Source organism: Branchiostoma floridae, chromosome 2, assembly GCF_000003815.2.
Source record: "Branchiostoma floridae strain S238N-H82 chromosome 2, Bfl_VNyyK, whole genome shotgun sequence".
NCBI lineage: Eukaryota > Metazoa > Chordata > Leptocardii > Amphioxiformes > Branchiostomatidae > Branchiostoma > Branchiostoma floridae.
Window position 1 is genome coordinate 9419727 of NC_049980.1, and position 18732 is coordinate 9438458.

General features: G+C 42.3%; 1 protein-coding gene across 1 annotated transcript in view; it reads left to right on the forward strand.

Moving 5' to 3' along the window:
* The window catches only part of LOC118403238 (microtubule-actin cross-linking factor 1-like), a gene marked incomplete in the record, with an annotated part of 170307 nt that overhangs the window by 117717 nt on the left and 33858 nt on the right, over positions 1-18732 (forward strand). Inside the window, 20 exon segments of the mRNA XM_035801844.1 lie at positions 1-1216; positions 3005-3151; positions 4980-5213; positions 5910-6056; positions 6598-6831; positions 7211-7357; positions 7936-8274; positions 8589-8672; positions 9267-9448; positions 10029-10158; positions 10778-10898; positions 11304-11512; positions 11972-12289; positions 13124-13290; positions 14025-14184; positions 14659-14815; positions 15609-15704; positions 16338-16573; positions 17194-17323; positions 18073-18272. Of these exon segments, the coding sequence (XP_035657737.1) occupies positions 1-1216; positions 3005-3151; positions 4980-5213; positions 5910-6056; positions 6598-6831; positions 7211-7357; positions 7936-8274; positions 8589-8672; positions 9267-9448; positions 10029-10158; positions 10778-10898; positions 11304-11512; positions 11972-12289; positions 13124-13290; positions 14025-14184; positions 14659-14815; positions 15609-15704; positions 16338-16573; positions 17194-17323; positions 18073-18272 (4654 nt within the window).

Here is an 18732-nt window from a genome sequence, read left to right on the forward strand (position 1 = left end):
TGCAGATGACCTTCTGAACATTCAGGCCAAGAGTGGAGGCATCCTCGACCCAGCCACACGAGAGAGGTTGACGGTTTCAGAAGCCGAGGATCGCGGTCTGATCGATCGTGATTCCTCCATGAGGCTTCTGGAGGCTCAGTTGGAGAATGGAGGAATCGTTGACCCCAAAACTGGTCAGCTAATGTCCATTTCAGATGCTCAGGAAGCTGGAGTCATCAGCACAGACATGGCTCTCTGTCTCCTTAACAGGCAAGAACAGGATGCTACAGATGATAAGGTTCAGGCAGATGAGGAGGAGATGGAGGTTGACCAACCACCAGGGACCATGGCTAGTGTCCAAGTTAGCACGGTTGGCACCATGGTTGGCACCGACAGCCCACTGCCTATTCTAGAGCAGCAACTCTTGGGAGGGGGTATCGTGGACACAGAAACAGGAGACAGACTCCCCACCTTAGCTGCTCTGGACAGAGAAATCATTGACGAGGAACTTGCTGTTGAGCTACTGGCAAGGGAGTCCTGTAATGGAGGCATCCGTGACCCACAGACCGGTGAATACTTGTCTGTGATGGAGGCAGAAAAACGTGGACTTATCAATACTGTCATGGCTCAGAAGGTCCTAGAGGCACAAGCCAGACTGGGAGGTATCATAGATCCACAAACCGATGATCGACTTACTGTGCTCCAGGCTTTGGAACGGGGAATCATCGACCAGGAGACAGCACAGGGCATCTTTGAAGAACAAATTGCAAATGGAGGGATTGTTGACCCGAGAACAGGCAAACGTGTGTCTGACATACAGGCTATATCTCAGGGTCTTGTTGACAAGCAAACAGCCCTGGCCCTGCTAGATGCTCAGGTTGGAACTGGAGGTATTCTGGACCCTAAAACAGGAGAAAGAATCTCTGTCATACAGGCCAAAGAGAGAGGGCTGGTGAACTATGACACAGCCACGAGCTTGCTGCAGGCTCAATCTGAGCAGGGGGGAATCATCGACGCCCGTACAGGGAGGAGGTTAAACGTCTTCCAGGCATCTCAGCAAGGTCACCTTGACAATGACACAACTGCTGTACTATTGGCCAAGCAGCTGTCATCAGGGGGACTTATCCACCCGGACACGGGGGATGAGATTTCTCTAGAGGAGGCAGTTGCTATTGGCCTGATCCCAGAGGAAGTTGCTGAAAGGCTGGCGCTGAAAGCCCAGGACGTACACCTGAAGGTGAGACAGGTTGGAGTGTGCCCGCTTGCTTCCACACAGTGCCAAATCTCTGGTTGTCAAACTTCTCAGCTTGCATATTACATACATCTAAAACCTGCTGCTCTGCTTACAGTGTTCTTAGAATTTTTTGCATGTTTTGCTTGATGATTTTCATGTAGTTTATAGTGCATGACTGTGTCATGAATATTTAGTGTGTTTAAAGAATTGCTTGATTTCTTGTTAATTTTTCTTAGAATGCAATGACAATCAAATGCAATGACAACCATGTTCAATAGCATGTTTTTTTTCACTACTTCTTTATGTTGTTTTGTTGTCGTTGTTACTTTCTCCTTGTGTACATGTTCATGTCTTCCAAGTGTGATTATTATTAACCTTCTTCTAGTCATATTTGATTTTTAATGTAAGGCACAACAAAACAATGCTTTAAACTCCTTTAAATCCAATCCAAACACACATACCTCAATTTTTCAACACTCCCATATGACCACCAGCCAATCAGTGAGAATCAGCTGATAAAGAACCCTCATGTACACCGGAATGATCAACGATTCGCTCGCCCCGATAATCGCTGCATCAGATTTACCCAATCATGCAGCCTGACCTCTCTGCGCGCACTCTAAATCATCGTCTTCCAGTCGTTCCATAGCTCGATCTCCAAGCATAGTCTCTAGAACGCTTTTAGCTCTGATGTGAGTGATTTTGCAAGCCCTTCCCCATGATGTGGCCCTTGCTTCTGTTCATGTAGCTGTCAGTGTGGTAGTCTCCTATAAGACAGCCACTCCTGTCCCTTACCTGGCAAGTCTAGTTGTTTTATGTGTAGACGCAATAATCATGTATGTTCATAATATCTGTTTCCAATGACAATCAGAGCTTCTCCTCATCTGTGATGTTGACTAAGTGTATATATATATATATATGTGTGCACCATGTGATAATTGTTAGAATACTACATGTAAGTCTTGATGTTTGTGTCTGCTAACTGTCATGTCCTGTGGTAGTAACTTGTGTCTGTAGTAACTTGTGTTGTTTGCTTGTTGGCTTTTTGACGTTGAATGCACTTTTTCCTGTTCACTGCAAGAAGTGATATAACTTAATTGATAACCGCAACAGTATGCAGTACCGATGTTGATGGTTGCACTTGGTGGTTTTCAGTGTTGAAAATGCGGGAGCCTTGTACCAATTTCGACTTCTTCAAAACAAATGATTATCAATTCTTACCTTCTATGCGGATAAGCATTCACATTTTTTTCATCAAACCAAAGTTAAACTGGTAGTATGGACATTCATCTTTTGAGTCCAAGTTGTCCGTCAATTCAGGTTGAAGACATTAGGCTGGTAAAATTTGGTTGGGAAAAATTTTCATAGTTTTATCCTACCCAATATGGAGAACCACTATATGCTCCCAAGCTATTGTACTGCAACAATGGATGAACCAGGACCTGTCGTAATTCTCAAGATTTATGCCACAACACCTTTAACTTTAAATGTTTTCAGGTGGCATGTTTTTGTTTTGACGTAACTTTGTTTTGATGGAAATCCATGGAAAGCTCAAAGTCAAAGCCTCTTTTTGCAAAACGGCAGTCAAGAGTCCTTTTTTTACATGGTCTTTGAAACTATTTCAAACAAAATTATGACTACGTATGCTGGCAAAATATAACCATGATAGGAAGTTAATGAGAAATGTTCCTCAGAAGCTGGTGAGAAACTCCTGTGATCTAGGAAGGATTTCTCACATGTTGTCGTACACCAGAGGACTTGATTTTGAACAAAACTGCTGCGCTATTTCAGGCACAGATGGACACTGAGCATGCCGAGCATGCTGGGAAGGTGTCGGATCTGTTGGACTGGATCGCAGGCACGGAGAACGCCCTGAGCGAGAAGCGATTGGTCCGAGGCGACCTCGCTGAACTCCAGAAACAACTGGCGGAACAGAAGGTAGAGGGTGTGGTGACAGTGGTGGTAACCTGGTTGCAGTGGTCTAACTCTGGGGATGCACCACTAATTAATGACAGGGGTGTACAGGATAAAAGCAGCTGTCAGTCATTGGAGTTACAATAAAGGGCTTGGAGAGGAAATTCATAAAATCAAGATTTTCTCAATATTGTACACCTCTTAGGTTGTTGTTAGTGGTTGTTCCCCTTGCTTGTTCTTCTTTCATCCACTGTCAGATAATATATTAGATTAGATCTATGCCACTAGACTAACAGAAGTCTTAGATGCTTTCCACCATTCTTCAGTAATCTGAATTAAAGATTGGTAGGCAGTATCTGGAACTTCTGTTATCCTCGGAAAACTTTGTCCAGTGGTGTAGATTTGATTCATATCATTATTCATCCCTGGATATCTTAACTTTCATAAAAGTGTTATCCACTGTCAGAGTGTGTTCTGTTTTAACATTTCATCATCTGTTTCTATAACTTTGTGTAACTGTTCTGAAAACAATGAAGAGTTACTGTTTTCTACATTGTGAACTTGATTTGAATAATCATAACTTTATCCTAAAGTCATTCAGAAAAATCTAAACTTATTTGTTGTACAACTTGCCTGTTTTATGCATGCTAACTCTGATGTCATGTTTACTTGTGTGTTTAATTGTTGACTATGCATGTTCAAAGTGTACATCATAATGAAGTTGTAATTTAGATAATTTCAAATGGTCTTGTGTTCCTGTATGTATTACCCAAACAATAAAGTTTTTCCCTGCATGCTTTGGGTTCATATGCTTTGCTTCCATGTCATTTCACTTTTCACCCACCGTACATTCATTGTCAATGTCATTGTTCATTCCATTTCATTTCAATCATTTTTTGGTTCATGCTTACATTTCACTGCTTTGGTGACATTATGATACATGTATTATAGCAGTCATATTCAAGTTTCTACCAAACTCTCTAAGTCTTTCAGATTTGTTTTTGAAAAATTATTGTTTTGAGATCTGTTGGCTACATGTAGGTGATTAGTTTGTGAATCCTGTTGTTTTACACATGGTAAATATACCTATTTGTATGCCAGTTTGTAGACCATTGACTACAAGCATCCAATACTGAAGTCTGGTAGAGATTTTCAACAGAACTGCCAAAGAATAAAATATCCCATATTAACCCATTAACACAATGATATGACTGCTGTAGTACACACACACGTGTGCCACTTGGTGCCTGCTTTGTCCATCAAGTCATGTCAGTCTACAGCTCATCCACAGCTATCTGCTTTGCATCATCAGCTTCAGCTTTTCACAGTTCATTAGTTTTAAGCCTAAAGAAATATTTGTATTCTGGATATGAAGAGTAAGCATCAACTAGCAATGGCCTAATAACTGAATGAAAATGAATTGCAGCTTATTGTTACCATGTACAAAACTACCATGTAGAAAGGTGCACTGTGTATGTTGAACCTCTCTGAAACAGATTCTCAGTATCCTTTATGTCCGACTATGTACTATTCATGTACAGCATAAAAAGTGAAAGATTTCATGACCTATATCAAGATTTCAGCATTCTATATTAATGGCTAATTGAAGTTGCTAAGTCAAGATAAAAAATACGTACAGTTGAGTTACGCTATACAATGGTTTGGTTCAAAGATTTTGCAGTTGCTCTGTATGTTTGTCGATGAAGTTTAGACATCCAGGTAATAAGATATGCCAAATACAATTACTGAAGCATTAGGGTATGATTTTCCAAAATCATACCCAGCTGCTTGAATAATTGCTATTTTGGCGTATCAGCCATGTTTGCATTCTAAAGATTGTTGTTGTTGACAGGCCATAGCTGATGACATCACGGGGCACCAGGCGGACGTGGACGCTGCCCTGAAGGCCGGTCGGGAGTTCCTGGCTGCACAGAAGGACAAGCTGAGCGTGGAGCAGGCCAAGGACCTGCAGTACGACCTCAACAACCTGGAGAAGGGCTTCAACAACATCAAGGAGAAGAACGAAGGCAGGATAGAGGTCCTGGAGGACATGCTGGGGGCAAAGGAGAAGGAGAGCGAAAGAAAAGTGAGTGAAGTATATGATTTTTTTATTCTCATTTTTCAACCAGTATTTGTGAAACTTAATAATAAGAAAAATAGAATAAAAAACAACCACATCCTTAGATAAGAACCTGGCACATTTCATTTTGGAAATAATTCACTTAACAGCCAATGACCTTGGTGCTGAAATTGTTGTAGTTATTATTCTAGTGCTGATTGGCCATCTATTAGCAAAACTAGTGCTGATTGGCCATGCATTAGCAAAACTAGTGCTGATTGGCCATCCATTAGCAAAACTAGTGCTGATTGGCCATCCATTAGAAATACTAGTGCTGATTGGCCATCCATTAGAAATACTAATGCTGATTGGCCATGCATTAGAAATACTAGTGCTGATTGGCCATCCATTAGCAAAACTAGTGCTGATTGGCCATCCATTAGCAAAACTAGTGCTGATTGGCTATCCATTAGAAATACTAGTGCTGATTGGCCATGCATTAGAAATACTAATGCTGATTGGCCATGCATTAGAAATACTAGTGCTGATTGGCCATCCATTAGCAAAACTAGTGCTGATTGGCCATCCATTAGAAATACTAGTGCTGATTGGCCATTCTTTAGAAACACTACTGCTGATTGGCCTCCCATTAGAAATACTATAGTTTGATTGGGTTACCGGCAATATGAGCTTGAGGAGATTAATCTTCGTACTCTATTCCAGGACCGAGTTGCCCAGCAGAAGGCAGAACAGCTGGAAAAGCTGCAGGCCTTGAAGAACTGGCTGGCTGGAGCAGCTGAACAGCTGGACCAGCAAGAGCCAATCAGCAATGACCTGCCAACTCTTGAGGAACAGCACGGACAGCATCAGGTAAGCAGAGCTTGTCTCAAGTGTGTCCATAGACCTGTGCTATGAAACTGGATCTTGTGCAGATTGTTTTGAAATGTCTCTTAGCAGGTATGTATGTAAAGGTAGTTCCATAGCATTTTGGAGGCCATAGGGGAAGTAGGTTACTAGCCACTGAGTCTACTAGATACATGTGCTTGTATGAGTGTTACAAATTTAAATCAGTTTCATAGAGCACATGTTAAAGGGAAGACAAAGTAGAGATTATAGGCTATTCATTCAGCTTGGAAGCCATCAGAAGAAGCTGAGGATAAATGTACATGATCTGTAGCTGGTGTCCATGTTAATGTGTTCAAGTCTGAAAGCTGTTGTCCAAATTTCATGCCATGGTGATCGAGATTGACCCTTTGTTATGGCTCATAAATTTACCTGCAAGAAACCAGCCAGGCATGTCATACTCTGGAAGGTGATAAAACTGAAAATCCACAGCATATAATTGGTTACTGTGATTAAGATGCCAAGATCCAGACTGCATGATTTCACGACAAATTGTCTCGTTTTGTAGGAACTATACAATGATATCGAGGCCCACGCCCAGCAAATGGCGGACGCAGTTCAGAAGACGCACCGTTTCCTTGACCGCCAGGAGAGCTACCTCGACCAAGAAGAGTACAACGAACTGGACGAAATGGCGGAGGACCTGAGGGCAGAGTTCAGCGACCTGAAGGCCAGGTCAGACGCCAGGATGAACCAACTGGACAAGACTCTAGAGGAACAGAGGAATGAAGAGACTCAGAAGGTAGGAAACTCAGGACCTGGCCAATCACATGGTGTAAAGATTGAACGTTTTATGGAAGACAAAGACAAAAAATCTACAACTAAGTTGTAGTTCATGTTAGAGAGGAAGGGTTGCTGTACATCATTCATGGTTACTTACCCATCATACAAATGTAGTTTAGTACATTGTGCTTAAGTCAGAAGATTTAAAGAAAGCCTTCTTCTCTTTCTACTTTTGACAACTGCTATACGGTAATGTCTTTGAAATCACAGCAAATGTATGTCAATATTGACAAAATGTTGGGATATTTAAATGCTCAACTGAACACTCACTCATACAAAGCTGTCCTACTTACCAGCACATTTAGCAAGCTTAATGGCTCATATTTCATCCATCCTAGCTTGCTTTGGAAGAGCAGAGCCAGGCTGCCCACGAAAAGATACAAGATCTGTTGGAGACTATTGAACAGTACAGGAGCGACCTCTGTGATCAAGAGCCTGCACTGCAGGACCTGGAAGAACTCACAGAACAGACTCAGGAACATGAGGTAGCCCATCAGCTGTCAACAATTATCATGAAAACTTTGGTGAAAAAACTGCTTGTAAAAGTACAAACAGGAGGCATTTTGTGTTGTTGTCTAACTGAAGGTCACTAGCATGCCAAAGTAAGATGACCTTTAGTTGTACAAACAGATTTTGTGTTGTAATCTACAGTCCAACTTTGTCTAACAACCATTTGCACAATACGATCATTGCCTCAAGACGACCTCTTTTTGACGGTCCCAATATTTTCCCCATGACACAAGCATTAAGCATTAACTTGCAGAAGTCGACCACTTGCGTATTGCGACTGCTACCACCCCTTGCCCGGGCCACATGCGACCAAAATATTGCGAAGATGACCCCATCAGTTTCAATGGTGTAGCGACATTGATTTTTGATGATATCTTATGGGATGTCCCTGTAAAATTGGCTTCTGTTGTGGTGAATGTACATAAATGTCACTGGTATGCAAAAGCTAGTGTGTTACGCCGAACGGTGGTTATACCTGCTATATAGATACAGATACAGATACAGAAGCCTACATTTTGTTTGTTTGAACCTTTATTTATTCTGTCACTTCCAGAGCCTCCACCAGGAAATCAGCGGTCAGCAGTCTGAGGTCATGCTGGCCCTTCAGGAGGCACAGCAGCTCGTCGCCGCACACGGAGACCAGCTGTCACCCAGCGCCAGGCAGAACGTCATCAAGGGCCAATCACAGCTCAGGAACATGTACGACGACCTCTCCGACCAATCGGAGACCAGGTTGAAACAGATGCAGTCCTTGTTGGACGAGCTGCAGAAGTTTGAGGCAGAATGTAAGACCTTTGATGATTGGTTGGAAGAAGCAGAAGGAGAGATGGAGGGAGTGAAAGAAGGGGCCTCCGACCTTGAAGGGCTGAAGGAACAGTTAGAAAAGCAAAAGGTATATACAACATGACAGTTCTATATACAAGTACTTGTAAATACTGTATTGTATGTTGTTTTTAGCCAATTTTGGATTACCGTACCACATGCATTTCTTCTTTCTAGTGTCTCCATTTACTGCATCATGTGCATGTAACACTGTTTTGGCCATAAAAGATACAGTGAAGCTTTTTAGATCTTATGCCCATAGCATTTGCAATGTACAAAAGGGGAGATTTGAAACTTATAGTACAAGGTAAGGTAAATGTAGTACAGACATTGTTGTGTCATTCATACAACTTGTGACAAGTGTCTGTGACGTGTGACTTTCAGACATTGTCAGAAGACGTCCTCGCCCACAAGGGTGACCTGAGGTTCGTGACAATGGCTGGACAGAGGTTCCTGGACCGAGCTAAGGTATGTGTGCTGTTACTGATTACTTATTTGCTGTTGGGACATTTTCCATGTAATGTAGTTTGCCATATTTACATGTTGTATCATGGGCTTTGTAACCAGATGTGACCATATGGCACATGCAAATGTATTGTAAAAAGAAAGTTTAGGTATGAAGGGACACTCCATTAGCCCTTTTTATTGATTGCAACATGAACATACATGTATAGTGTATTGAAATTTTATGGTAAAGAAAATATTGTTGGATGATGTCAACTGTGGTTTTGTGAGATGGAGACATAGCGAAAATGCACTACTTGCCTAGACATCAACAGGGATATGATTGTAATTTCTAAATGCAAATTAGACCTTGCTGATAAGGTACTGTGCAGTATTCTTGTGAATGGGCAGAAGTGCACACATCCAAAGAAAAGCATGATAAGACCTCGCGTGATGATGCACCTGTCAAATGGTCATTTCCTTTGTGGATTGTATGGGATGCACGCGTCAAGTTGGGTCCGGGACAGCCGATTATCAACAGGGATATGATCTTCTATGTAGATCATATATTGTTGCTTGGAAAAAAGTAGATCTTCAACACTTTCATTCCCCCAACAGGTGCATGAAGAGAACTTGCGGAAGTTCCACGCCAAGGTAAAACCAGAGGAACCCTTCAGTCCTGAGGAGGCAAGCCCCACCGTGCAAGACAAACTGGACAACCTGGCCCAGCGCTACCAAAACCTGCACGCACAGTGTGGACAGGAAGGCAAGCAGCTCGGGGATGCAGTGCACAAACACAAGTAAGTCTCAAGCTCTGTTACAAGTCCAATCTTTTGGTTATACTTTGGCAAGGCCATCTCCACGTACCATTCCCCCATCCTGGGACAAAAATTTGCTTGTTGGAATGGAAAAAATTTCACCCCCAAAATGTGAACTTCAGTACATAAAATCAATGAAATTGTGTTTTCATATGCTTAAAATGACAGATTTCACCCAAACAAATGAACAACAAGCGTGAGACGGAAAAATAATAAAAGCTGGAGACAGTCCTGTACTGTGGACAACCTGACTAAAATCGTAGGTTGGTCCAGTGCAACCTGCTTTACCCAAATATCTTACAAATTGACATTCCACTTAAAAGATGAGAAACCTCAGAGTAATAATTTCAGTCTGCAAATAACTCAACAGAGCTCCCAAACTCATTAACTGATTTTCATAAACAAGATCTGTCCAAAGAGGCTGAACGACTTTTGTATCAATTGAATATCCTCTTACCTGGAAAAGTGATGCTAGGTAAGAAAAAACAAACATTGCTAGTAGTGTAGATTTTGAAAGGGACTGGTATTGACTCATTGCATCCATCAATCCCTTTGTTGCTAGGCAATACAAAGAGGCTGTGGACAGCCTGTTGCCATGGTTACAGAGTGCCAAGGAGACAGCTGATCAGAAGGCATCTGAGCCTGTAGGGGGAGACCCTGCATCAATACAGAAACAGATTGATGATTTGAAGGTATGTACCTGTATGTTATCATACATGTAGTGTTAGGTAAAAGTAATCACAAGGCCACCATAAACAGTTCTCTTTGTGTGCTTTCAATTTTGAGTAAGCTTACTGGACTGGAATAAAAAACACAAAAGGGGCGTAATGGCAGGGTGTTTAGCCAAGAACTCAGAGGTCCTGGGTTCGAATCCCCTGATAGACTACTGATCTTGTGGCCTTTGGAAAGGTACTTTACATGACTTCCTCACTCAGATGGATATGAGAACCTAGCTTTGGTTAGGGCCGTCCCTCAAATAGGTTACTAAATGAAGGTTTTGTGTTTGAGGAGAGGCGGGCCTCAATTACGTTAGAAGAATCCGCCAAACATATCAAAAAGACTTTCCTGTGTGAGTGAAGCAAACCTTACAGTTTGGTTGATATCCTTTTATGTCAATCCTTGTAAATCTTGGTAAATCTCAATGAAATAAAAGAAAAAGACAACAGATACTTGCAACACTAATCCAACAGGCTAGGAGTAGCATTACTGCCTAGGGTGTGATTATCAAAACCTTTCTATTCCAAACACAGGACAATAAAGGTTGCATGTAAGATGAATGAATAAGATAAAAGTTTGCTTTTCCCATTCCAGGCCTTCCAGTCAGAAGTCCTGGCACACACTGGCCAGGTGGACCACACCCGGCAGGCTGGCCATGCCCTGCTGGAGTCTCAGGGTGCCTTAGCTGATTCTCAAGACGTCAACAATACCTTAAGTAAGTACTGCCCTGTGTCTTAAAGACTTGCGTTAAATTATGTTGGTCAAAAATGGTACAGCTTGGAAACTAATGCTTGAGTGTAAAATAGTAAAACTATTTCTGTGAATATTTTAGTTGATGGTATTGAATTTGCAATTCTTAGCAGGCTTATGTTTCAGTTTGTTTATTCATTCAGGTCATACATTCGGCTTAACTGCATTTTCCAGTGCTTTCTGGGGACAGAGGCCGCACATAGAGTAACAAAACATTGCAACAGATTCAAATGACCAAAATAAAATTAGTGGTCAACTAAAATCAATGTTTATAAATAAGTAGCCAGCTTACTATATATATGCTTTTTCAGATGTCAGATCATGATAACAAACTCAAACATTGATTCGAATGTGATGGATTCTTCCACAGGTGCAATAGACGACCAGGTTGCTTCTGTAAACGAGGCCATCTCCCAGCGTGGAGATGAACTGCAGGCAGCCCTGATGCAGTCGCAGAGCCTGCAGGGCAGTCTGGACGGTGTTGTTCGCTGGCTGGACAACACGGAGAAGAAACTGGCCACACAGGGTGCTGTAACGGTCAACAAGGAGGCCTTGGCACAGCAGATGGCTGACCATAAGGTGTGTAGGTCTACTTCCTGTTCAATGCTGTGAGATAACTATAAGACACTAAATTTTCATTACCTTTACCAAGAAGGTTATGTTTTTAATGCTATTTGTTTGTCCGTGTGTGGGCACTGCATACTGTAACTCGAAGCGGTGGTCGGTTCTTAATGGTATTTGGTACAGTAGGTGGGGGTAAGGGTTAGGAAAAGGAAGGTCAAGTTAGATGATGAGCCTCCTAGTGCTGCAACAGAACTTCCGGTTGCAATATGTTTTGTTATAAGGTTTAGGACGTCAAATTTCTAAGATATTTCTCCTATATTAGAGATAGAGCAAGGGTTAACGTAAGACTTGTGTGGTGCTGTCTAAGGGAATTCAGCTTGCAAACTAAGAGATGAATGTTTGATGAAGCATCTCAGCAGTTACTACAGGAACGTCTGTATTAAACCTGTACAATTCCTTTCTTCGCTGACGTAGGTGTTAGCTGATGATGTCAGCCGTCAGCACGCCACGGTCGCCTCCCTACAGGAGACCTGTGGGAAGGTCCTCGCCTCTGGCTCCCCCACCATGGGCCCCAACCTGCAGGAGTACCTCGACGACATCACCGCTCGCTACGCTAAGGTCAAAGGTCAGACCGAAGAGAGGACCGAGGACTTGAACAGGATAGAAGGAAACTTCACCGAGTTTGAGGATGAAAGGGCCAAGCTGCAGGATTGGTTGGCTGTTGCCATGGAGACCATGGAGTCCAAGCCTGTCGTACACGGTGACCTGAAGGACTTGGAGGACAAGGTCAAGGTGAGCGACCATGCTCTACAGACTCAGATTGAAAACAGCAAATAAGCAAAAAGGCTTTTCAGAATGTAAAACATACAAACATTTGTGCTTACTGTCTGTCCTTGATACGCAGATTTCATATAAGGCATCTTTTGGTGATTGGGATAAAGTTGCTGAACAACACTTCGCACTGGTCCTTTTGATAGCTGGTTACAGGCGCGGCTCGCTAGAGCACAGAACATATCATGGACTCAATGTGCTACACTCAAAACCATATATGGAAATTTACCACAGCTATCCCAGAAACTGACTCACCGAAGGGTAAAATTCTCAGGACACTGTTGCCGAGCAAAGCAGGAACTAGTGTCTTCTGTTCTTCTATGGAAACCAAATAGCCGGGTACATTGCAGAAGTTTGACTTTTACGGACACCTTAACTAGAGACTCTGGTATTGATTTTGAGAATTTAGAGCAAGCTATGTCAGATAGGGGCCTATGGAGTGACATGTACTAGCCTTGTCCCGCCCTCCGGTCGATGATGTATGTATGTATGAACAACAAGGGACAGCAAGGAATCACATGAAAAGCGGGTATAGCACAGGTAGATCAAGAGTGTAGAAAATTGTAATTGACGGCCACAAAAATGACGAGTCAGAAAACCCTACTCTGTCATTAATGCTTTTTGCAAGAGCATTAATTTCTATACTATAGTATCTTTGTTTGCAGGATTTGATATTCAGCTCTTTCAATTCAAGAAATACAAAAAGTCCTGATTATTATTATCAGCACCCATGAATGGTTATTATATATTATTGCTGTTCTCAACAGATGTATCAATGGTATGTTTTCTCCCCAGGAGGTGACCAGTGCCGTGGAAGGCCACAAGGACAGCCTGGAGAACATGGTGCAGTCTGGGAATGAGCTGGTGGGAGACGTGAAGACGGGCGACACGTCTTACGTCACTCAGAACATCGCCAAGACAACACAGGCATGGGACAACCTCAACAAGCTACTCAAGGACAGGTAGGGGACTCCTTGTATTCCAGTACTGGTGTCTGCTTCAGTAGCCTTGGTGCTGAAATAATGGTTGTTGTTACAGTGGTGCTGATTGGCTATCCACTGAAAATACAGCCGTCTGATTGGTTTACAAATCATATGACCTTGCAACTAGTTGGCTTGTTTTCTATTTTTGGCCTCTACAATGATTCCTGACCCAATGTTGGTGTTTATTGGCTGCCAGCAAACATACTTTTGATTCTGATTGGTTACTGTATGAGATCTTGGAGCTGACTAGTCTTCCTTACTCCTCAGTACTAAATTAGGTGAAAACTATGTTAAATTGTCTTTGCTCTTTCATTGCTATTATAACTGAAGGGAAAACCTCTTAGTTCCACTTACTATGCTCACTTACTGTATCATGTTTCTCCAAGTAACTGACTAACCCTGGGATAGGAGACTGAATGCGAGTCCTATGTTTGAGGAGAGCCATACCTCAAGCATGTTTAAGAACCCACCACACTTGTAAAAAAGAGTAAGGGTCCTTCCCAGTGTGAGTGGTTCAAAACCTCCAGTACTATGACTAAATCTAGGGCAATTACTGTGGTATTGAGGTAACCGGAGTTAGTGGCAAACAGCAACCACTCAAGATATTTTCCTCCTCAAAATTCAGCCTCTGGCTACAGAGAGAGTGCAGTCAGCCCATCTAATTATCAAACGATCCCCATGATAACTAAACGTGTCTTGCCCCTCGCCCACAGAGCTGGCCAGCTTGCAGTGCAGCAGCAGCTGAGTGCAGAGTACACCACTGGTCTGGAGGAGGTGAAGGACTGGCTCAACAACATGGAGGACAGGGTCGCCAGTCTCCAGCCTGTTCCTGTGGACACTGACAAACTCAAGCAGCTCATGGATGAGATCATGGTATGTTTTCTTTATACAAAAATGCCTCTAGACTATACATGTCTTCTCAGTCAGCATTTGGGATATGATAATATTATTACATTGGAGCGTAGTTGTTCCAAATGGCCAATTCAGATTTGGTAAAGTGTTAAGTATGTTTCCCTTTATAACATTGTTTCATCAAGAACAAGATTGATAATCCAAAGTTTTCACTTACAAAGTAGATGATTTTGGACCTTAGAGAAGACTCAACATTGCATTGTGTGTCATTTAGACCCTTAATAGGGTTTGGATTACATTGTTGTATGTAGTCATTTTGTGATTGAAAACTTCATGGATATCCATTTATATACAAGATACATGTGTGCTATCCTACATTCTCTGTGCATAGAAAAGGTTGTTTCTTGACTTGTCTTTATTTTACTTAAGCTAAATCAGATACATTGCCCATATAAAGGGCTGAGTGATCATGATAATGTTTTTGTTTGTGTCCAGCCCCTTATCAAGGAACACAAAAACTTCCGAGCCAAGCTGGACAAGGTGAACGACCTGGGTGCCAAGTTGGGCGTTCCTGCGTACGATGAGGCAGTCAGTCCCAGCAAACATCTCACCCCCACCACCTCACCTAAACACAAGGGGATCACTTCTCCAGGTAAGGCTGCCAGGGGAATGGTTAGTAAGAGTTTTCAGAGTTTGGATGGCCAGCCTCAAAGTACTAGTATCCTTCACACTTGCCGTCCTGAATTTCATGGAGATAGTCTGGTCAACAATATTAGTAAGAATGGAAAAAATTCTTTTGGGGACTATGCATTCCTAACCCCCTTTAACATTTTTGGATTAAACTTTGATCAAGATTTTCACTTCACATTTTATATATTTTTTTTACATGCTGGCTTAAGTTATCATGTCATTTTGAACTATACTCCTATTGCCCATTCATACATCAATCAGAAATCTATGGATATGCTGTTGTGTGTTGTTTTGTATTGTGTACATGTGCATCTCTGCTTCACTGAAACAATTGTATGATTTAATATTAGAGATAAAAGGGGCCATTTTGACTTGGCAAGCAAAATGATCAAAGATTGTGTGGGACGACTGTAAATCTTTCTTTCCATCTTTCCATGACTTGAACCTGAATGATTTTGTGAAATTTCGCATTTTTGCTGATTTTGTCAAATATACATTTGTATTTAAAACAATGACTGGTGGGTACATGCCACATAGATTTGATCTCTCTTTGTTACCTCAGTAAATCACTATAACTTGTTTGATTGAGATTGACACCTGACTTGAGTAATGACTACCAGTGTTTGATTTGTTTTAACTGGACAACCTATTCCATCATACTGCTGCCCCTGCCCCACGTGCATGTCTCCCTATGTGTTTGTGTTGTCCTGGCGAGTCGTTGACACACTGACCCCTGGCCTGCCCCCCTCCCCCAGGTGTGACCAGCCCTGATCGTATGTCCCGCAGTTCCAGCGGCTTTATCAGCCACAACGGCACTGACCATGCCGAGACAAACGGTCTCCCGTCCGAAGGTAAGGTGGCGCCGAGAAAAGCCAAAACCACTCCGTTAGCACTGTTTGTTCATGAACTAAAAACGGAACTTAGCAAGCTGACCCCTCCTTCTTCCACATTTCCTGACTTGCCCACCTACCGATATTTCCTGTTATCCAATTAAGAACAGATTTGCTCCTCACTGTCTTTGAAATTAGAGTATGAACAGCTCCTAACTATTTCCTTCTAACTAGGCTTCATTGGTCAGGAAAGGCCAATGAAGTTTATAGTTTTCTCACAAGTAGAATCCATAGCACCTCTTCATTCTTCACTCTCATTTCCACATGTCCATTTGCCCTTCTCACCCAGTATTCATGTTCTCTTATTCTTCAATCATGTCTGAATTCTGATCTTGATATGCCGAACCAAAATATTGGTTCTTCATTTTTCCATCTGGGCATGGTCGCTCCTGTTGTGTGCTTGTTAGAATTGATGATATGATGATTTAAAATGTGGCGTTTGTTAGGAGTTCCTGATTTATTTGTATTAACTCTAATATGTGTTGATAACATAATGACGATGTCAATCTTTAACAGACATAAACTATGTTTACTTAGTATGGCATGAACTTGGTCAATGGTAACCGTAACCATGGAAACTGTTGTGTTCTACAGAAGTGGTTGCCATGCAGCAGCAGCTGGCCGATGCCAACTCCCGGTACGACTCCCTCGGGGACGAGCTAGAGAACAGGAAAGCTGACCTACAGGACACCTGTGGTTTGGCCGAGAAGTTCCAGAGGGAGGGAGAGGAGTTGATAGAATGGTTGAAAGATGCCAAGACCAAGGCGGAGTCATGGGTTCCCACGGCAACCGACCCCAAGACTGTCCAGCAACAGATTGAACAGCAGAAGGTGAACAATCTCAGCCTTCCTACATGTAGAATTCAATTTCACATGCATGCTTTAATCGGTCTATGTCAGGACTAACAGATATGCAACACCTAATCTGTATGTTCGGCACAACTGTATTTTTTTCACTCTAATTGGATAACAGCAAGTGTGATAGTGTGTCATCCAGTCTTAACCTTTTAGGCAATTAGTACTTTATCATTATTCGGCATTGATAAAAACAAGATCAGTTATTTTTCCTCTGAGTATTAGTGAATCAAAAGCACTTCAGCAAAATGGGGTAGAGAATTAGCAGCAGCCTTTGTAACCCCTGCTTTGCCTATTGAGTCGTTTAGTTCAGCTTTTTAAGCTTGATGTTTATGACTTAGGGAGAAGAGATGCTGCTACGGTAAGCATTAGGTTCAGTGCCTAGAATTGGTCCATGTGGCCATGCACTGAGCAAATTTGTGCAAGAAGTTAAACTTGTGTATAGGACCTTGGCCACATAGATGGGTGACTTCCAGTCTGGACATGTGACATAGACTTTGGGTCATTACAACATAGGATCAGACAGCTGATTGTGCACGGGTATAAAGTTTTCAATTGTATCATATTGTGTGACTTATTTTGCCTTGCCTCCCCAGGCCCTTCAGCAGGGTCTGTCTGACCACGCCACCCTGAGACAGAGCCTGAAGGACACGGCACAGGCACTGCTGCAGGAGAAACCTGACGCAGAGGGCACCGACAAGGTCATGGACAAACTCAGGGCCATGGGTAGGGTCTTACTGTCATAATCTTGTGTAGTGAACTTTGCTGAATGTTTCTATTGCTACATGTAACATCTCCTTGTCACACTCACTCACTCACTATCCATGGTTAGATTATACTGCTGCTGGGTTCCCTGACACAGGGGTAGGCATTTGCTACAACCATTGCTAAAACAGTTTCACAGATAAAGAAAAAATGTTTTGTGTGTTTTGTTGTCTTTTGAATCATACTTAATAAAAATGTCACATCATGCCCAATCATGAAATTGATCATAACACAAATTTATCTTAAAGTTTGTTCCTGTTCGGCAATCACCTTCTAGTGGAAAAGGGACCAAACTGCTACTTGATACTGTTGAATGCCATGAAGCTATGCTTGTTGTGAAGAATGCACAATAACAACAGTGATGTGCATTATAGCAACTTAATATTAGGTACAGTAGAAGCCAGTTAATTGCACCACAGATTCACTTCTGTTAATTGCACAGAATCCCCAAATCCCGTTTTGGTTCAGTGCAGCTGGATAACTTCGTTTTGTTGCACCACCCAGATAATTGCACGAAATATGCTGGCAAATGCGATGTGCAATTAAATGGCTTCTACTGTATACATATTGTATAAAATACACATATAGCAACTTTTGGCGTTGAGAGTGTCAAAGGTTTGGCATGCATGTCATCTAGCTCAAGAGCTCTATCATATTGGACTTATTGGTATCACCTGATGAAAGGTCTAACTCTGATTGTCCTCCTGTAGATGCTGAGTGGAAACAGCTGGAACAGGACATGGCCAGCAAACAGCAGCAGCTGGAGGCAGCCAGCGGAAACCTGCAGGATTTCACAGCAGCGCAGCAGCAGCTGTCCTCCTGGCTTGCTGACAAGGAGAAGATGGTGGCTGTGCTGGGCCCGCTGGCCATCGATGCTGCCATGCTGAAGAACCAACAGCAGCAAGTCGAGGTCAGGAAATGGAGTTATTCCTTATGATTCTGTATAATCTGTAGGAATACCTATTGCATTATTTCCTCTTGAGGTGTTCAGGTAGTGCAAAGTCAAGTACTAACTTATCTACATCAGCTTTGTGAAGACACTTGCTGCTCAGTAGAAGATCTGCCCAAGGCTATGGAAGAAAGGGATGAGTGGAGGGCGAGAGTCATGTTCATCTGTGCACCCTGCACGACTGGATGATGAGCAGTATTAGGATACATTTCTAAGGGGAGTTCACCTTTATCTGTGGGGTAGCCTATATCCGTTGTATTTAAAACGGGATGTTTAAGGATATCAAGTCAATAGATGGTAGTTTGAAATTGCAGTATTTTCAAAATTTTACAGTTTAAAAGACACCACTCGTCGCCTTGATATCCCTTAGTTACCCGATTTTAAACAATGGAAATAGGTTACCTTGGGGATAAAGGTGAAC